Source organism: Solea solea, chromosome 3 (genome assembly GCF_958295425.1).
Source record: "Solea solea chromosome 3, fSolSol10.1, whole genome shotgun sequence".
NCBI lineage: Eukaryota > Metazoa > Chordata > Actinopteri > Pleuronectiformes > Soleidae > Solea > Solea solea.
Window position 1 is genome coordinate 34,890,292 of NC_081136.1, and position 20,348 is coordinate 34,910,639.

Here is a 20,348-nt window from a genome sequence, read left to right on the forward strand (position 1 = left end):
CATCATACAATAAGTGTAAGATATAAAAACAACAAATTCATTGAAGTTAGACTATTGAAAATAGAAGATGAAGTCACCATTTTTATATTAGTGAAGTAAAAGTCTTAAAGTATATTATATTTACTGCACTTAAGTATCAAACGTAATTTCCTAACATATGAAATGTACTTAAGTTTTAAAAAGTATTAAAAAAGTGAGCCTCAGTTGTTGGGCGAGTTGTCTCTCAACTGGACGGTTGTGGGTTCAATTCCTGGCTCTGCTAGTCTACATGTGTCCTTAAAAGAGTAAAAGTAAAAGTTGTTCGAAATATAAATAAAAAAGTAAAAGTACAGATACATGAATTTTGAACTTACAGTACTTACAGTACAAAATTGCTTCCAATCTTACACGTTTTACGTGATATTTTATAAATGTACCTAAAATGTCCTCTGTGTACATTTAATATATGATGTATTTTATTTTGTAATCACGTAAAGTTCACTGCGCTTCCTAATTTTCACGGTCAATTTCCGTGTTGCCTGTCATTTCGTCTTTGTCAATAAAGTTTTGTTGAAGAAAAAAAACCAAAACAAAAAAAAGCCACAGCACTGACATAAGCGCGTTACGTCATGAGGAAACACGATGTAAACAAAGTGAGACAGATCAATAATCTGGGTTAATTCCTTCTGATTGTTTGTTGTTTAGCTCTAATTTACGTCGTTTTCTCTGCGTGAGCGTTAGCCGCCTGGAGCTAACGTCAGCTAGCTGCCAGCCCGTTAGCTCCTCTGACCATCATGGATGATAACAAGGTGAGAAGCTAACGGTGGCTAACCCCAGTTTACCAGCTTAAAACTGGCGACTGCTCGCAGACTAGTCCGTGATCGGGTGGCTGATGGTAACGTATATAACCTGGTTATAGTAGTAGTAATAGTCAACTGTCTCGGTCGGTGACTAACTCGCTCGTGAGGCTAGCTGCGATAGCATACGTACGTTAGATAGAAGCTAACTGCAGCTAACGTTGCAGCGTTTCAGCCTCAATAAAAGTCGTGAATTCAACTCATTCAAAGACTTTAATTTAAGTTTTGAGTATTTAAACTATTTCCTGAATGTTCTATATGACAACATTAGTTATTACATGGTTATGTGTGCTCGTATCATAGCTTTGTAGTTGTTTTGCGTCTCTTTGCGCTTGTGTCTGTTTGTAGTTGTATTTCATCTATTTGTGGTTCTTTTTCGGTCGTTGTTCGTGTATTTATAGTTGCTTTGTGTATTTTTGTAGTTGTGTTGTAGTAGTGTTGTGTCTCTTTATGGTCTTAAAGCTGCACTCCGTGACATTAACACTAAGGCTGAAACGATTGCTCGATTACTAAATGAATAGTCAACTATTTTTATTGTCAATTATTCAGTTTGAGTGTTTTCTAAAGAATTAAAACCAGGCTTCTTAAATGTGAATATTGTCTGGTTTCTTGCTCCGTATAACTAAGAAATCATCAAAACAATCATTTTGGTTTGTGGACAAAAACAAAACATTTGAGGACATCGTCATTTCCAGGTTTGACAAACACTGATCAATATTTTTCATCATTTTCTGACATTTAATGGACCAAACGATTACTCGATTAATTGAGAAAAAAGTCGACAGATTAATTGATTATGAAAATGATCGTTAGTTGCAGCCCTAATTCACATACATATAAGAGCAAGCCTCAGTGTCGTCTTGCATTGTTGTGTTTTCTACTCGTGTCTTGAATAAAGGACATGTTAACATACGTGTGCTGTGTTGTCAGATGGTGGGCGGTAAAGTGAAGAAACCGGGCAAACGCGGCCGCAAACCTGCCAAGATCGACCTGAAGGCCAAGCTAGAGCGGAGCCGCCAGAGCGCCCGAGAGTGTCGCGCCCGGAAGAAGCTGAGGTACCAGTACCTGGAGGAGCTGGTGTCCAGTAAGGAGCGAGCCATCTGTGCTCTGCGGGAGGAGCTGGAGATGGTACGCTCACTTTTATTCACAAACCATTTAAAACTTCAAAATCACAGTCACTGAAGCAGGATTGGATACATGTAGCAGAGAAGAAGTCCTCAGTATCGTTGCAAACAAACATTTCACTTCAGGTCATCTGACCTGAGGTGTGGGTGGAGTCTAAAGCTGCAGGTGAAAAGCTCCTAAGACACCCAGTGGTAGTTTTACACTTGGTTTTACAAGTGGTGACCTTTGACAATAATATTTACATTTTTACACTGGTGATGGTTAAATACTACACAGGTGAGTTTACTGTGCCGGGATTCACCTGTGACGGTGAAGAGACGTTAAGATTTAAAGATGAAATCAAATGTACTTTTTAAAATGAAAATGATCTTACTTGTGAGAAGTCACTGACTCAGTGTCAGATCAGTCTAATACTAAAAGCAGCATGTTTTCAATCTTTATTTATGCAACACTTTGTATTGTTACCTTTTGTTTGTTGACAGTATAAACAGTGGTGTTCCGCCATGGATCAGGGGAAGATCCCGTCGGAAATCAAAGCTCTTCTGACCGGAGACGAGCAAAAACCGCCTCAGGGCGGCGGCATCAAGGCGTCCAAGAACAACAAGAACAACAACAACGTCAGCACCAACGGTCAGAGTTAGAGCGACTGCAGAGCGTCGCCGCGTCAGAGAGAGAGAGAGAGAGAGAGAGAGAGAGAGTGCCTCGCTTGTGATGGATGTTAAAGACGAGGAGCGTCAATCATCCCCACACACGCACACACGACACTGTCGTACGTCCCGACAACAGAAAATATCTCTGTTAGTCTCGAGAATCTAAAGTTCCAAGAACTTACGGGGGAAGAAAAGTTGTGTAAAACATCAGAATTAGGTCAATTATTGACTGTCACTGAGTTTAGTGAAAGAATCTGATGAGTCACTGTTTTTACTGTCACAGAAGGATTTAAATTGATCACTAAAGAATTTTCAGACGCAAACGAGTCATAATTTGAAAAATTCAAGCGAGACTTGTTTGATAAGTCACATGACCAATGAATGTCTAAGGAGGAAACAAGTGTGTGTGTGTGTGTGAAGTGTTTGACTGACACTGTGAAGGTCAAAGGTCAGAGCAGCAGAGTCCAGATATGACTCTGATTGTATTTTTTTTCAGTGTTTCAGCTTCTGCTTCTCCGTTATAGTCAGTGATTTAAAAAAAAAAAAAATGTGCTCTTTGTTTATATTTTTACGTCTGTCACGTGATTATTTACTGTTACTGTTTAATTTAGGACCAACAGACAACGTTTGTGCACTTTTCTTCACTTTTGCACCTTCTTTTGTTTTCCCAGAGAAAATAAAAGTGTTTGAGAAAGAGACTCAACCGCTCATTTCACACACGACATCACTGAAGTCATGATTATTACATCACTGTGTGATCAGTTATTTATCGTTTGGTTAAAAAGAGCTGAATTAAAAGTCTCTCAAAAGGTAAACGTTAGCTAAATAATAGTGAAATGTTATGCAGAAAATAGCTAGAAAATAGCTAAAAGATGCCAAAAACAAGTTTGAGAGCTGTGGAAGGCAGCATAATGCCTCACAATGTACAACCTGCCATAAATCATTATTAGAACTTGGCCGAAGTATAGCCTCAAGTTAGCAAATAACTGCCAGAAATTTTCTAAAATATGTCCGAAAAAAGCTAGAAGTCAACCAGAGGATAGCAAAAATGCATCCGTTAGCCAAGAGTTAGCAAATAACAATGCTAGAATTTGGCCAAAAGATGGCAAACGGGTAGTAGTTTGCCAAAAGTTGGCAAAAACAAGTTTGAGAGCTTCAAACTGTGGAGGGCAGCATTACTCTTCTCAGTGTACAACCTGCCATAAATTATTATTACAAGAAAGCTAGAGGTTAGTCAAGAGATAGCAAAATAAGTTAGCCAAAATATAGACATTAAAAATCGGTCAACGTTAGCAAATAACAATGACAGAAATTGTCAAAATATGTCTAAGAAAGCTAGAAGTTACCCAGGAGATAGCAAAAAAAAATCATCTGTTAGCAGAGAGTTAGCAAATAACAATGCTAGAATTTAGAATTCACAAAAAGGCAGTAAAAACAAGTTTGAGAGCTTCAAACTGTGGAGGGCAGCATTACTCTTCTTAGTGTACAACCTGCCATGAATAATTATTACTAGAAGAAAGCTATAGGTTAGCAAAAAGATAGTGAAACAAGGTAGAAATTAGCCTAATATTTAATAATATTTTTATGTCCCATAAAAGCGATGTTACCCAAAAAGATAGCAAAAATTGATCTGTTAGCCCAAAGTAAGCAAATAGCAATGCTAGAAGCTAGCCAAAATACCAAAAATAGATAGAAGATAGCCAGCAGTAGTATAAACGTCAAACAATAATAGTAGTAGTTAGCCAAAAACTGAATTGTGATAAAAAGAAAGAATAAATTCACAGAATGACACACGTGAAAAAATATCGACAATATAATTGTGTCCATTAAATAAAGGGAAAAACAAAGTGACAAAGTTCAGTATACAAATATAAATAAACAGTAAAAATACGATCACATTTTTTATTGTCAAATCAACACGTTTTCACACTGAGCAGCTGAAACCTAAAAATACATTTAATCCATTATTAATATAGTTGTTAATGGATTTCTTGTCATAAACTACTTGATTCATCAGCTCTGTTTGAAATCTGATATATTTATTTATTTATTTATTCATTCATTGTTGCCTTGAACTTTACCTGGAAATACTGAAAATGAGAATTTACCAAACATTTGAACCATAAATATTAGTGCCTTCTGATGGAAACATCATCCTCATGTCATTTGGATTTTATACATTTTAGTTATATGAAGTTTTTAATTGTTTAATTTGGCTTTGAAATGTTTCCAAATAGACTTTTTACCCCCACTGTGTTCATTCCTTACGTTATGCTAACATTATAACATTATCCCCATAAATGAGAGCAGCCATGTATCAAAGGTCACCAGCCTGTCAGAATGACCACGCCCCTTTCTGGGTGAGAGCAAATGAAAATGAAAAAACAATACAATATTTTTCCTCACATATCGTAAAAGTTCACGAGACACTTAAAGGCACCGTATTTACCCGAGTAATTTCAAAATCATTCCAGAATCTTTTGAGTTTTCTACAAACTGCAATATTTAACCAGATTGTTCTTATGATTCAGTTCACTTTCATCTCGGGTTCATATTTGTTCATAGAACTGGAAACAGATACATTTGAAACGTCGTGTCCCCGCCCCCTCCCCTGATTAAAGTGAACCTTGCTAACAACAGTTAGCTAGCTAACAATTGAAACAATTTCCCCCCGGGGATTAATAAAGTATTCTGATTCTGAACAAGCTAATGTTATCAAAACGCAACATTTTTATGACAAAACAATCCATCGAAGCATGTCACCGAAATGAATAATGATTAAAATCTTCAGTAGAAAATCAGATTGTTGCTTTTGAGAACTTCCAATATGGCTACCATGAGGTGTGACATTAAAAAAAAGCCCTTTATATCGATGGAACACTTACGTTTCGTTGAGTTCAAATACATAGTTAGCCTCCAGTTAGCTGACCCGTCAACGCTAAAGTTTTGTGACTAAATAAAGTTTCATTAGTTCATTTCACAGTTTCAAATTCTCCAAGGTGGTTTACACAAAGGTGTTAGGCGGGTTGGCGTTTGTTAGCCACGCTACCTTCTTGTCCTTCGCATCTCGGTCAAATGTGTCATAAACTGCGTCCTTGGCGACAGTTTTTGCTTGCACAGGGATGTCCACCACGCCGATATAGTTCTTTTTGGCCATGCGAGAGCTTGCTGTGATGGTATACGCGTTGCTGCGGTAACATTTCATCGACGACATGCAGAAGGTCTCCCGCATGCCCCTCCTGAAGTTTGCGTTGTAGACAGAGTACAGTGTCGGTTTGGACGCTGTGGAGCTGAAGGAGATACAGGTGATCGCAGTGAAGAACAGCAGCCCCTGCCTGCCCGGTCCATCAGACTCCTGTGGGTGCCACAGCTGCGCAACATAGAAGGGTGTCCAGGTCAGGAAGAAAACCAAATTCAGCATCAGGAACATCTTGATGGTCTTGACTTTAGTCCGTGGGACAATGTTCATTGTCCGGCGCACTGTGTGGCCATCGGCACTGATTCTCCAGATGTAGCGGATCACCCGCTGGTAGAGGGAGACAATCAGTGCTACCGGAACCAGAAAACCGACCAGCAGGTGAACGGCTGCGTAGCCTATACTGCCCCAGGCATCCGGAAGGAAAAAGTCACAGTGATTGTTGAATGACGATCCATAGAAGAAGAAGCAGGGCGAGATAAAGGTGGCGTCTAAGAGCCATGAGGCCAGAATCATCTTTTTCGCTTTCTCCCTGGACACCTTGAAGCTGAGCGGGTAGACGATAGTGTAGAAGCGGTCCACAGAGATGGAGAGCAGGACGTACACCTGCACGCCCGGGCACAGGTGCTGTAGGTAGCGCACGGCTTTACACGCGGCGGCACTTAGTGGCCATCGTCCTGATGCCACCTGCAGGATGATGAATGGTGCGCAGCCCAGGCTCATAAGCAAGTCTGCGCAGGCCATAGACACCACAAAGTAGTTGGTTGTGGACTGAGTCCGTCGGCTGCGGTGGATGACCAGGCAGACGAGAGCATTTCCCAGGATGGATATCAACCAGAGAACTCCAAACACCAGTCCCAGGATCGCAACCTCACCTGAAGTCAGTTCGTAAGAGACGTAGGTCTGATTGGCCTGGCCAGAAGAGGAGTCCTCAAGGCGGCACAGGGGGGTTGTGGGTAAGGTTGCCAGGACAGTTGAGTTTTCCCTCTCCGAGTAGTTAAATGACATCTGATAAGCGAGAGACGGAGAGTAAAGAGAGGGATTGACACCGAGGGACGACTGCGCATAAACCATCGCTATGAGGCTGCACCAGAGAGGAGGCGCTGTGGAGACAGAAGCAGATTCACCGTTAATACAAACCTGAACCAGACTCAGATCCTTGATCTCTTTCTGGTGAACAAGGATGGAGAGATTGGTAGGTTGGTCAGCTGGTCAGTCAAATGGTCATGAGGTTTGTTGGATAAGTTTGTTGGATGAGTTTGTTGAGGGTTGGCAGATTAGTAGGTTTCTTGATTGGTTTATAGATAAACTGGTATGAAGGTTGAGAAGCGGGGGTCTGTTGATGAGTAAGTTGGTTGTTTAATGTATCACGGTTGGTGATGTAAGATTTTTGGTTGGTCATGATTGGACGGCAGAGAAGTGGCTGGAATTGTTGCCTTACAGCAAAAAGTCTCAGGTTCATGACCTCGTCCAAACAAGGGCCTTTCTATATGGCGTTTGCATGTTCTCCCTGTGTGGTGTGGGTTCTCCGGGTTCCTCCCACAGTCCAAAAACATAAAGAGGTTAATTGGCCACAAAAAATTGACGGTAGGTGTGAATGGTTGTTTGTCTCTGGGTTAGTCCTTCGGTGGGCCGGTGAGCCCACCTTTCTGGGCCCTATGTCAGATGGCATTGGCTCCAGTTCCCCACTCAACCCTCACACGGAGGATAAAGCACTAGAAAATTAATGAATGAATGAATGATTGCCAGTCATTGATAATGGGCAGGTTAACTTCAAGTGCACGGCAACACAGTTCCACATTAAGACAACAACTAGAACGACCTTGTAAATAAACATATCACCAGTGAAACATGAGCAGCAGCCTGTGTAATTTCATTAATCCAGTTAAGTGTCCACAGGGAGGCACTGTCCTCTGAGGACGTCCATTAAAACCAGCTGAAGAAGCCCATGAGGAGAGGTTCTGTTTATCATCTCCTCTGTGTTTACGCTGATTTATTTTCCTCTTAGCAACAGAGGCACACACACACACACACACACTCTGTTCACTGTAACATGATCAAATTGAAAGTGGTTCTTGAAGTATAATTCTGAAACTAAGGAAAGCAAAGGCAATTTCTGTCTGAAAAATAAAAATAACCTCAAAAATGTATTTCATGTTTGAGCCTCTGGTGTTTTTTATTTTTTATTTAATTAATTTATTAATGAACCATGTCTGTGTCTGCTACGCTTAGCTGGTGATACTCAATGGTTTAGCTCGTCAGTATTCAGCAGTTTTTCCAGCTTTCCATACTATCACGTATTTTTAAAGTCAAACTAACACAACAATTCTGTTTTCTAACATTATTCCTGTAAGTGTACCCATGTTTGTGTGCGTCTGGGTGTTTTGTCTGTTCAGGGTTACCGTAGAAACAAGGCAACACAAGATGGCGTCTTCCGTAAATCAGGTACGTTAAAAAAACCAACAACAATTATGGTGCGTTCCATGAACAAAACAGAAGTCGGACCTGGGAGTGACATCACCTCTGAGATGACGATGTTCCGAAAAAAGACGGAGGACGCAAAGTATCTCGCTAGCTAGCTATTGTTAGCAATCGCAGCTGTTTACAACGTACTGTGAAGTATTTTATGAACACAATTGGAAAAAAAAAAAAATAGAACAGCACTATTATACGTACGACATGATTGCAATTATTGCGAGTGGCAGCCATTTTGTAATCCCATGTCGGGGTTTGTGAGGTTGTTCCGACTTTCCGAGTTGTAAATCCCACCTGAGGGGAACATTCCAGTTGAAATGTCCGACTAGTAACTTGGAAATTCCATCTTCCAACTACAAACCTGGAACACATCGTCATCATCAGGCTACGTTTACGAAATCTACGAAAACAAAACGATTTTTTTTCCGCAAATTGCACACTTTAAAATAAATCCACAAATAATAAGACATTATTTATTATAAGTCCTTAAATATCAAAACAAATAAAAATGATCAGCTGTTTGAGCTGTGATTGGAATCATTATCGATCTCTTTCCTGATCAGCATCAACGTTAGCGCTGTGTTGCTATGGTAACCGGGTAGATGTACCTTTCCTCCACAAACACTAACAACATCATGACGATGATGATGATGATGAAGAAGAAGCTTCGTTTCATCCAAATTAATCATCAATAATGAAAACGATACAAAGACATAAAAACAGGTTGATCTCGCGCCGCGTGCGTCATCACAGCTTCTTCACACACACACACACACACGCACACGTCATCAATCGATCACCAATCAATCAATCAATCAATCAATATGTCAATAACATAAAAAGCAGGAGGACAGCGTCAGGTCTCCGGCCTGAGCCCGACATGTTTGCTCCTGATGAAGAAGAAGATGAAGATCGAAACAAACAAACAAACAAATAACCCGTCAAAATAAAAGCACGAACAAACAAATGACAGCTCTGCTGTCCGACGGTTCGACGGTGTTTTGTCGGTTACAGTTGGTTGTTGTCGGTGAACTCACCGGAGGAGAGCGGAGCAGAATCAGACGCTGCATGATGATGATGATGATGGTGTTTTTCCGTGATTCAGAGGAGGAGGTGTGTGCGTGTGTGTGTGTGAGAGAGAGAGCAGGGGCGGGAAAAGCTGCTGTGAGGACCAGCCCCCCCCCCCTCACCGCCTTAAAGGGATAGTTCAGCTTCACGTCCAAAAACAGCAAAAAATCACCACCAGAGTTCTCATGGACAGATTTAGTCACGCCCACTTTCACGTCTGCGTTAAGTATCTGTGCATCTTTGTGTCTCGCAGGCGCACTCGGACATTAGGCTACGTTTAGCGTTTCAGCGTTTTTAGAACGTTCTGACGTCGTCAATCAATCGACCAAACTTTACTGATGCAGTAGCAACGCAACTCAAAGTGGATTTAATAAGAATAAAAGTTAAAAACTGAATTAAAAACATAATCAAGGAAAACACGCTAGCATTAAAACAGCATTGAGGGGGAAAAAAACGCTACCATGGAAATCGCAAAAACAGCCTCGAGGGAAAACAAAAAATGTAACTAGTAAGAGATAAAATGAAATAAAAAAATACATGAGTACAAACAAGTACTTGGGCTAGCTATTGCTATTGTTAGAAATAGCAGTTGATGACGATGCTCTGCGTGGTTATTTTTACGCACATAAACGCATCTACGGTTAAAAAAATTAAACAGTTCAGTGTTTTTACGACGGATTTAACGTGAAACAAATACGACAAAGGTTTGTACAGTGGACAATCCACGTTCGATAGTTCGGTAGGATTGACACGCTCGACTATACGTCGCATTAGCATAGAACCAAAGTGAAATTAGACAGAAACTATTTTTGAGTTTTTCTTTTTTTAAAGACAATAATCAGTCAGCAGAAAAAAAACATCTTTGTCACTCACTCTTTGGTGTGAGAGAGTGAGTGCTTTACAAACTTCTGTCCAACAGTGAGATAAAGACGTAAATATGTTCTTAAGATATCGTAAGTCCTACGTGGTAATTTATCATTTTGATTTTCTTACTTTTCTAATAAATATCTATCATTATTATTATAATGATGACATTAATCTGGACCAATCGATGATGTCACCAATAATCGATCAGATTCACGTCGTCGTTCTCGTTCGTTTAAAGCAGACAATGTCGTCGTCGTTGCCCGTCTGCAATTATTGCGATGCTGACGAGGGCTGCTGTCGCAGCATGTTGCCATGGCAACCGCCGGGCACTGAGGAAACCAACAGGCCAGTTGCTATGGGCAACCGGTGACATTGCTGATGGGCGAATGAGAGCGAGAGACATGATGGAGGAAAAGGTGAAAGATGTCACGTTTGTTTTGTTTTAATGTGTAAAAAATATGAACGTGGATTTAAAGTGAACGCGTGTTAAAAACAAGTGAATTATAAATAATCGCTGAGTCATGATTGCGTCCACGTTTCTCACTCTCTCTGTTGTAAGTTTCAGTCACGGGATCAACAGGAAGTCGTGGATTTTCTTTCTAAAATGTTGTCATGTGACCCCATGACTCCAAACCTCCGCATCATGGTATAAAGACTAGCATGACACAGCGTTTTTGCTTCGAATTTTAGCACTTTTACAATCATATAGAAACATTTTTGAGTGGCTTTTTAAAACAAAATTTTTTTTAATATTTGGGGGAAAAAAGGCATAATTTTCCCTCCAAATGTTTCATCAGTTTAGGACAGGAGGTCAAGTTCAAGGTCAAGGCCAAGGTCGTCCAATATGAATTATTTTAGTCATCGATGCAGATTTATTTTCCCCAGATCTGCGGTGGAGAAAAAACCCCCCAAATATTTTCAGCTCTTTGAGCACAGAACATAAAATGTGCCCTTTTCCCAAAAAATGTGACAAAAGAAAAACATCTCAATGGTTTTATTCTCACAAAATCCCAAAAAAGTCCATGTCAACTTTTATAATTTTTTAAAATGGGTGTCACGATGATTGATGCTGATTTTTGACTCCGAGCTGATGCTAAACTTTAGTAACGTAGCAGAAAAAACACATTATTTTGAGTAAAAAAAGAGATAAAAAACCAACACATTCAGGTGTTTGTTTATTTACATGTTTGTCGAGTAAAACATGTTGCAAAGAAACGACATGTGACAATAATTATTAAGACGATGAAGATGATGGATCAGACGTTTGGAAGAAGAATAAATAAAAGAAACTAAAACCAAATTAAAACATAAAAAAAGTGGTTTCTTTACATTCAAATTTCTTCGGTTTAACAACTCTGTCGTTTAAAGATCGTCGTATTTTACAAAATCACTGCTCAGTTTAGAACATTATATCTTATTGAATGAAACAGTTTCCTGTGAAATAAACAACATTTTTCCACAAATGATATTTGTTGTTTTTTTTTAATCAGAGATTAATCGATTTGAGACTTAAAATTAAAGCATGTTTCCTTTTCCTGGTTTCTTTGCGCCAAATAACAAATAAATCATTAAATCTAAATCTTTTGGTTCGTGGACATTTTTCTAACAAGCGATTATGAAAATAAGAGTTAGTTTCAGGTTTCCTACGGTTGAAAATACGTTTGATTTACAGTGAACTGTGGGAACAGTGTGAGACTGACGGAGATGTGACGGGTGAAGCTGCTGGACGTCCGTCCTCAGAGACGCTCGGGGACAACGTCAGCGTCTCTCCGATGAGATCGCGACTCTTTCCCTCGCGGACGAGCGTCAGCGTCAGAGAGCGACGTCCACAGTTTGTCGCAGACGTCGAGACGAACACAATCGTCTCCATTTTATTTACACAAGTTTTTTTTCCCGTTTTTAAGACGCGACGTCTTCAGCCTCGCAGGCCTCCGTCCAACGTCAGCGTCCCAAATCTGAGGAAGAGACAGAGACACGGACAGATTAATACACTGAGGACGTGAAGGACGACGCAGACGAGCAACACTAACTTTTAGTTTTTATCATATGGAGAAAAAACAAAAACAAGAAAATATTAACATTTAAAAAGCTGAAAAATTCAGAAAACGTTGTCTTAAAAAAACTTTTAATTTAGACGCGACTTTTATCTAATTAAAGTTGTTCACCCAGATAATGCTAAGGCTGACACTACACTACTGGAAACCACTTCTTTTTTTCTCGGTAAACAGCGCACACTAGTGGCAGCACAGAGCAACTTCCGTTTTGGAGCGATTTTCCACCTGATTTTTATTAATAATAATAATAATAATAATGATAATAATAATACTGCGTAGCAACATCTTTACGATAAAAAAAAAAAGAAACTGTTCTACGTATACGACAAATTTACCGTGAAACAATCGAGAGAGTTCAACAAGAGTTCAACTCAGAAACTCTTGAGTTCTGACCACAAATGGAACGCACCTTTGTCATCCTTCATGTAAATCTGATTTGTTGTATGCTAGGCTAGGCTAAGCTAGGCTAACGTTAGGCGTGTATGTCTGACCTCTCTAAGAAGTGGTTGTTCTCGGCGAGCTCTTTGACCACGCCCTCCATCTCCTCCTTCAGCTTCTTCATCCTTCGGAACAAACGACACGGAAACAAACAAACAAACAAACATCGTCATCGTCTGTTTCCATTGCAATGATGATGATGATGATGATGAAGGAGAGGGAATCAAACTCTCACCCCAGCGTCATCTCCACCAGTGTGTTCTGACTCAGGTACGCCTGAGGCTTCATCCCACTGGACACTAGAGGGAGCACTTTCTGAGGCAGCTGCTCCTGCAGCTACAACAACAACAACAACAGCAGGTTTGTTTGTGTTTGATCACATGACACGACGAGTGATGACATCATCGTCGCATTTACCTTGATGCCTCGCTCCATCACCATGGTGACCTCCTTCTCGACGCTGATCAGCTGACCGGTCAGTCCGACCAGCTGCTTCCTCACGTGATGAACTTTCCTGGAAACAAACAAACAGACGACATCGTTGACGTTGTCGTCGCTAAGCAACAGAGGAGGTCACGAGGTTGCGATGAAGTCGTTACCTCATCCACTCTTCACTCTTGGAGATAAACAGACGATACTTCATGGCGCATTCTTCCGTGAACAGAGAGCGAGCTTTGCTGGCGTGAAGGACCAACTTCTGTCTGCACACACACACACAAACAGGTCAGGATTTCACAATAAAAGCACAGAAACAGAACAGACTTATTCTGATACGATCACAAGAAATTTATCACTCACTTATCAAACTTATGGATCTGCTCCTCGTTGTACGGCAGACCTGAACACAAACTCACGTGACTTTATTACTGATGTACAAATGTTATACATATATATCATATATGTATATATATCTATATATATTATATAGTTATAAGAGACTCACGTCTCTCTGCCTTGTCCTTCTTGAACTGCTGATAAATGGCCGTGATGGCGTCCAGCAGCACTTTGATTTTCTCCACGCTGCAACGGCAAAATCATGTCCCACAGTTAGTTAGCAGCAGATGTTACCATGCACTGGCAGTAATCAGATTATTATCAGATTATTATCAGATTAGATTACACGCACACACACACACTCTTACTTCCTGTCTTTGGGATGCGTCCCCACTTGCTGCGTCCAGACGTCCGTCAGCAGACCTCCGGGCAGAAGTTTGCTTTTTATGTCTTGTGTCGTTTGTTCGACGGGATCCAGAGAACTGGAGATCTGTGCGTGTGTGTGTGGAATATTTGTTAACAGTTACCATGGCAACTACACACACACAACCATTAGAGACACACGTTACAGATCAACTTGTGCAAAAAAACCCAACATGAATACATCACACTGTAAAACACAGTTTAAGATTCATGTTTGTCTCTGAAGATACAACACTGTTTCATTATCATGTATATATACACACACACACACAGTATCTATACATTATATACATATATATAATGTGTATGTGTATATATACACAGTATCTATATATGTATACGCTGACGATACGTCATTGATTTACTACGACACAAACAGTTTTACTGTAACATATACATGCGTGTATACGCTGATGATACAATGCTGTTTTACTGTGACGTACAAACACACAACAACACAAACACTGTTGATCTCGTTCAGTCACAAACAAACTTACTCTGACCACTTTCTTGTGCGTGTCTGAGATCTCATCGTACTCACTGGTCAGCATGTTAGCCTGCATCAGCACCTCGAACCTGCAACACAGTTACACTTACTCTCTCTGTGTGCGTGTGTGCACGTGTGTGTGTGTATGTGTGTGAAGCCTTCACTCACAGCGGCTCAGTCTTCTCCAGGATCTGAGTACAGTAGTTACACAGATGGAAAACCTCGGTCTTCTTGTGCTGGATCTCGCTGTAGTCCTCCTTCATCAGCTCACTGCACAGACAACAACCGCGAGGTCAAAGGTCAGCGGTCAGCCACGCTCGGATCACATGGGTCTGACGTGAACTCACATTAAACCTCGGACTCCTTTCCTCACGAGCTCCTGGTAAACCAGCAGAGACTCCGACGTCTTCCACAGGTGTCCGACGTCGCCGGCGAAAGTCTGAACGGCGACAGGGAAAGGGGGCGGGGTTATGGGAGGCGTCAGCCAATCAGAGAGCGGCACTGTCACCGAGACATAGTCACACTACTGCGTCGATAAACGCACGAACCTTTGCGTAGCTGGCGTCTAAGTCCAGGTCGTAGCGAGGCTGGACTTTAGGTGGACTCGCTGTGAAAACACAAGATTACTAAGGGTTTACTGGAGAACTGTGAAACACGTTTGAAAGCAAGTTCATTTAAGAATCAGCGAACAACTGCGTGGACGTACGATCTTCAAAGATGAGTCCGACCGTGGCGACGGACTCGCGGCTGATGAGCATGATGGGATTGTCTCTGGACGTCTTGGGGAAGGTCTTGGCCTGGCGGTTGGGGTCGAGGACGAGGCGGCGTCCCTCGTAGAGCAGCTCCTGGTTGTGTAGCGGGATACTCGTCCTGCGGGACAACAGCTCCTGGAACAGCGCCGCCCTGTGGACATTAGAGGAGAACGACGGCTTGTTTGTTTCATCAGGAAAAGTCTTCAAACACCCACACAATCACACATCTTCTTTCTTGCACCAAATTCAAGCACTTTCAATGACCCATGTCTATGTAGGGCGATTTAAAATGTAGGATTTCAAGGACCCTGTTCAACACAGTCTATCCCTGCGGCCTCTAAACTTGGATGCCCCTTGGCACCGAAGCTCTCATCCTGAGTCCAAAAGGTTCTCAACAGCAAGACATTGCCACCGTTGTTTTGGACCAAACGCTTGTCCAGGGTTAGGAAAATGTTCAACAAAGAAAATTTTTCTGCTGCTTCAAAACTATCCAAGTTCTCCTGCATCACGACCAGCCTGGTGTGCTTTTGATCAGGGGTCAAACGTTGTGGTCAACCACCGAGCGGAAACCTTTAACAAAGAAGAACCAAGGTCTGGACGTCCTGCCACACCTTGCAAACACCTCCTGTGAAGGAGTAGAGAAGATCACAAGGTGTGGCAGGATGTCCAGACCTTGGGTCTTCTTCGAGGAGTCTACTTCAAGGATCTCCCTGCCCCTCTTAAATCCACCGGCCCGCTGTTGCACAGATGATAAAGCTGGACAACCATGTCAGCATGAATGTCCGTGGGGGCTACAACCCTTTCTTCTGCAGATTTTTGGTAAAACCATGGTGCCAAATCTTGCCCGTGTTCAAGAAATGTCTTGAGTACTAATCGTCCAAGTGCTCAAGTCCTGTCTTAACGTATCATAGACTTTAGCCTTTAGTTATCCTGCTGAAATCTCAAGCCTGACTCTGGAGACAGACAGACGTGTGTCCTCTGTCCCCTCTCTGTGCTCGTGTCTCTTACGTGTTGTACTCGTGGATGTAGACGTGGTGCAGCGTCGCCTGCTGCAGGCTGAACACGTAAACCACCGTGCGGTGGAGGATGTCGTTCGTCTCGGCAAAGAACTGGTCGAAGCCCCAGCACTTCTCCTGATCTGCCTCCAGGATGTTGGCGAGGACGGGGGTCAGGAGGCTCTGGAGGCCCCTGGAGAACAGAGGAGGGACGGGGTCAGAGGTGACGATGAATGTGTAGAAAAAGGAAGACGGGTTACAAGACCACAGACAGAGACGCAGACGCAGACATGCTCTCACTTGGACAGACTGCAGGACACCGGCATTTCCGTGCTCCACTCGATTTTACCGTTCTCACATTTCTGATGACCGGAGATTGTCCCCGACGGTTTTTCTGTGATGATTTTGTACCTGAAACAAACAAATACCGCTTTCAGAGTGATGTCAGACCAGGACCAGGATGAGGTTCTGGTTCACGCTCTTACATGACTTCCTTGTTCCGGCGCGGTCCCTCAAACGGTCTGAAGGGGAGGCTGCCGGTGGCGGCGTGGTAGAACGTGACACCGATGCTCCACAGGTCGACTGTGGCGCCGTACTTCTTCTGGTGGTCTTTCCTCAGCACGGCGCGCTCGTACATGTCGGGGTGCTGAGGAGGACACATGTGATTAAAGCGTCTCCTGTGTCCATCTCATTGTATCTCGTCTTTGAGGACACGTGTGTGTGTGTGTGTGTGTGTGTAGTGTCTCACCAGGTACTCTTCTGTCCCGTATAGAGACACAAACTGCTCGTCGTCCTCCAGCTCTCTGGCGGCGCCGAAGTCGGTCAGTTTGTAGACGGAGCGTCCCTCCTCGCCGATGACCCTCATGATGTTCCCCGGTTTAATGTCCCGGTGGACGATGCCATACTCCCTCAGGTGGTTCATACCTGCAACTGCAGGAGCCACAGCAGCCAATCACAGAGCAGCACAAAAACAAATACTGAAAAACAAAGTGTCTCCATACTGTTTGCTTTCATGGTTTGTGGTGAGTCAGCAGTTTGTGTGAGACATCCAACGTCCCCGAGTGTCCACAGCGAGGTCACTTACCCACGTCGTGCAGGACGATGAGGAACTCGTCCTCTGGGAGTCCGTAGGCGTTGGTCGACTCTTCTAAGACGGTGTAGAGACTCCCGCAGGGACAGTACTCCATTACCAGGACCTTGTGACGGGTGTTGGACTGAGGACACGGGGACAACAACATTAGAGACACTCACACTCAAAAAGTCTGTGTGTGTGTGTGTGAGAATGTGGATGCGGCTGCAGCGCTGACCTCTTCCTCCACAGCGAAGAGTTTCACGATGTTTTTGTGGTTCAGCTTCTTCAGAACCTCAAACTCTCTCATTTGGACATCGAGTGGACGCAGGAAGCTCAGGTTGTTGAAGACTTTGACGGCGTAAAGGTCCCCGGTTTTCTACGAGACACAAAGATGATGTTTGTTACAGCTGCTGCCAGTGTTGTCATTTCTTTTAACGTTTAGTTATTGCTAACTTTAATCTACAATTTGGGTTCATTTCAAGCCATCTTTTAGCTACCTTCAGTTAACTAGCTATTTATTGTTTTACTTATGCTCAACTTTTAAAGGAGCTTATAATAAACTTTTAGCTATTTTTGACCAACTTTTACCCGTGTTATGAATGATTTTGCTGACTTATGACTACATTTTGGGTAACCTTTACCTATGTTATGACTGTCTTTATGATATGTTTTTGCTAACTTTAATCTACCTTTTAGCTAAGATATGTTTTTTTTTATCATCTAGGTATATTTTTGACAACTTTTTTTTACTTTCTTTTGGTTCATTTTAACCTATGTTTTGATTATCTTTAGTTTACTTTTGGAAAATGTTGAACTCCCTTTTGGCTAACTTTGGTAACTAGCAGTCGATTGCTGCTGTTAATATTACTCTCCTTTCTCCTCACATCACCTCATAACCACATTAGGTTGAGGGGGGCAGGATTAATTACTTTTGAATTACCGGCCTCTGACGGGATAAAGTGGGGAAAGTTCCTGCTGAGACTTAAGAGACTTGAGTCAGCGAGTAAACACGGTAGCTTATCAAAGTGTTTGACAGTGATTAGAAGGAAGTAAATCACTGACTGTGAGCTTTACAACCTACAGACTCTGATCCGAGAATCAAGGTTCAAACGGATCCTGGGACTCTGCAGGGGTTTGTGGGAAATTCCCCCGCAGCTCACTTCAACTTTCAACCTCACACTTTAAATCTTGTGAGGAAACAACAAACGGAGACTGGCCGAAACTTGAGCCGAGATCGTGTGAAAGAAAACCTGACACTTTTCAGATCTGAGGGGAGGAAAGCCCCAGGGTGGATTCAGGCAAAACAAATCCAGAGGGGGGCAGTGATGCTGCAGTACAAAAGCTAACTGCTACAAAAAAAATGATTTTCTTTGCAAGTGATTCTTGTCACTACCCAAGTCGTACTGGAAACACGATTTCTTCTCCGCATACGCAAACGGGGACGACTTCCTGTCAAAACAAGTCACTGCAGGTTCAAGGATTTTAAATAAAGATAATGTTATATTACGATTTTAAGTTGTCATATTTAAAATAGTAGTTATTGTTAGAAAATAAAACAAACATTTTATATTATTTTGACATGTCATTCCACATATGTTGTAATAAAATTAGCGGTAACTTTGTGCACGTGCGCAGAACAAGTGACGTCACGTGACCCAGTTGATCGTACCTTGTGTCGTCCGCGGTAAACGTTAGCGGTGGCTCCCTGACCGAGCAGGTCTGAGATGAGCCACAGGTAGTTCGTGGTGCTCTGCATCGTGACGGCGGCTACTGATCCTGAAAAACATAACAAAACAAACTGATGTTGTTTATTATGAGAATTCACAAGAACCATACAGACGGGCATTAAAGGATAAAAGGTCAAAGAGATCACATGTTTTCAAAGAGTTAATGACACACAACAACATTATAATGATGATAATATTAAGATAAAGCAGTAGAAGATGAATGAATGATTTATCTAAACACTACTACATTATTAATAATGATTATATTTCTAAATTGTTTAGATTGACCTTTTTTGTATTTTTTAAATAAAATGTATAATTATATAATTATTATCACTCACTTTTAAACATTTTTTTTATAAATAAAAACTTTGTTTTGTAAATGACACATTTATTTGTATTGATATGTATGGAAGTGTTTACATTTTTTTAAATAAATGTTTCATTTTTTTTAAACGTTTGTCTTTTTTTCTTATTTAAAAATACGTTCGTTTGTATTTTTAAAATGCCATTTGGACTGTTTAGCTCTGCTCATTAGGTCGTGACGTCACCAGTGGGAATTTCCCGGTTCAGGCCGCAAACCTTTTTAATTTTCCGTGACGTTGCAGTGACACGGTTCACTGCTTCACTCTGATTACGACAGATGATTTTTTTTTATTTGATGAACACATTATTTATTACGCACGCACGCACGCGCACACACACACACACACACACACACACACACGGCGCTGTTACCGGTTTAAACGCCGTCTTTTCACCGTTTTCTTCGCCGTTAACGTATTTCACGTGAAAAACGTCTCCGTCGTGAATCCCGGATTGTCTCTGTGGCACGTTTTCACTTCACTTTCATTCTCTGTCACGGACATGAAACACGGCAATTAAAAAAACAACAACCTGCGACGTGCTAACAAGCTAACGGCTCAAACGGACCCGGGTTAACGGCGGCGTCAGGTCACGCGCTAACCCACAGAACCGTGACAGCGAACAAAAACATCGCTAAAGGTTTTTTCTTTAATCACAGGTGAATTCATCGCTTGTTTAGTTTTGTTTATTCCTCACCCTTCTCTCTGCGGCCGATCTCTCCACTTCCGCTGTTCTGTCGTCATGTGACAGACGCGGACCAATCGGCGCGAGACGTCATCAAATGAGGCGGGATTTGACTGTGACACTGCGTTACCGTAATGCGTCAAAGAAGAGCGTCATACGAATACTATATGTGCACGATTGTAATGATTATTAACGTCAAATTCAATTCAGCAAACTTTTTTCTTTGTTCTTCCGTGTTTTTTTTGCGTTAATTAACACCTAACGTCTCTACGAATATTCAACTCTTTTCTTGTAACGCAGAGAGCTGAGAACAGGGGCTCAGCTGCTTTCAGCCGTTATTACGGTAAAAACAGGAAACA

The 20,348-nt window shown here is 41.8% G+C and overlaps 3 protein-coding genes across 6 annotated transcripts; 1 reads left to right on the top strand and 2 right to left on the bottom strand.

Annotated features, from left to right (window-relative positions):
- Positions 1 to 543: 543 nt before the first annotated feature.
- Positions 544 to 3,309, top strand: crebl2 (cAMP responsive element binding protein-like 2). Of its 3 annotated transcripts, none has more exons than XM_058625263.1 (3): positions 544 to 632; positions 1,767 to 1,964; positions 2,444 to 3,309. In XM_058625263.1, the coding sequence occupies exons 1-3, from the start codon at positions 609 to 611 to the stop codon at positions 2,600 to 2,602; spliced, it is 381 nt and encodes a 126-aa protein (XP_058481246.1). In that variant the 5' UTR covers positions 544 to 608; the 3' UTR covers positions 2,603 to 3,309. The 3 variants fall into 3 exon arrangements, with proteins under 3 accessions (XP_058481246.1, XP_058481247.1, XP_058481248.1); XM_058625264.1 differs by having other exon boundaries at positions 568 to 788; XM_058625265.1 differs by lacking the exon at positions 544 to 632 and adding an exon at positions 894 to 1,531.
- A 1,934-nt stretch (positions 3,310 to 5,243) lies between these two features.
- gpr19 (G protein-coupled receptor 19) lies at positions 5,244 to 9,428 on the bottom strand. Its single transcript, XM_058625277.1, has 2 exons — positions 9,320 to 9,428; positions 5,244 to 6,910 (listed from the first exon to the last, which is right to left on the bottom strand). The coding sequence occupies exon 2, from the start codon at positions 6,879 to 6,881 to the stop codon at positions 5,616 to 5,618; it is 1,266 nt and encodes a 421-aa protein (XP_058481260.1). The 5' UTR covers positions 6,882 to 6,910; positions 9,320 to 9,428; the 3' UTR covers positions 5,244 to 5,615.
- A 1,947-nt stretch (positions 9,429 to 11,375) lies between these two features.
- Positions 11,376 to 20,080, bottom strand: tbk1 (TANK-binding kinase 1). Of its 2 annotated transcripts, none has more exons than XM_058626034.1 (21): positions 20,002 to 20,080; positions 18,882 to 18,988; positions 17,448 to 17,588; positions 17,225 to 17,354; positions 16,889 to 17,070; positions 16,626 to 16,786; positions 16,441 to 16,551; positions 16,154 to 16,333; positions 15,100 to 15,296; positions 14,942 to 15,000; positions 14,741 to 14,832; positions 14,562 to 14,663; positions 14,404 to 14,482; positions 13,852 to 13,973; positions 13,653 to 13,729; positions 13,508 to 13,547; positions 13,309 to 13,410; positions 13,127 to 13,223; positions 12,945 to 13,045; positions 12,763 to 12,834; positions 11,376 to 12,172 (listed from the first exon to the last, which is right to left on the bottom strand). In XM_058626034.1, exons 2-21 carry the CDS (start codon positions 18,966 to 18,968, stop codon positions 12,133 to 12,135), a joined length of 2,172 nt encoding a protein of 723 aa, XP_058482017.1. In that variant the 5' UTR covers positions 18,969 to 18,988; positions 20,002 to 20,080; the 3' UTR covers positions 11,376 to 12,132. The 2 variants fall into 2 exon arrangements, with proteins under 2 accessions (XP_058482017.1, XP_058482018.1); XM_058626035.1 differs by lacking the exon at positions 20,002 to 20,080 and adding an exon at positions 19,678 to 19,795.
- Between the last annotated feature and the right edge of the window lie 268 nt (positions 20,081 to 20,348).

Coding starts and splice junctions, on each gene's coding strand:
- crebl2 (XM_058625263.1), top strand. CDS start 609: ATGAGGAAACACGATGTAAACAAA. Junction 633..1,766: donor GGAAACACGATGTAAACAAA/GTGAGACAGATC, acceptor CTGTGTTGTCAG/ATGGTGGGCGGTAAAGTGAA. Junction 1,965..2,443: donor TGCGGGAGGAGCTGGAGATG/GTACGCTCACTT, acceptor GTTTGTTGACAG/TATAAACAGTGGTGTTCCGC.
- gpr19 (XM_058625277.1), bottom strand. CDS start 6,881: ATGGTTTATGCGCAGTCGTCCCTCGGTGTCAATCCCTCTCTTTACTCT.
- tbk1 (XM_058626034.1), bottom strand. CDS start 18,968: ATGCAGAGCACCACGAACTACCTGTGGCTCATCTCAGACCTGCTCGGT. Junction 13,548..13,652: donor GAAGGACAAGGCAGAGAGAC/GTGAGTCTCTTA, acceptor GTTTGTGTTCAG/GTCTGCCGTACAACGAGGAG. Junction 12,835..12,944: donor CTGGTGGAGATGACGCTGGG/GTGAGAGTTTGA, acceptor TTTGTTCCGAAG/GATGAAGAAGCTGAAGGAGG.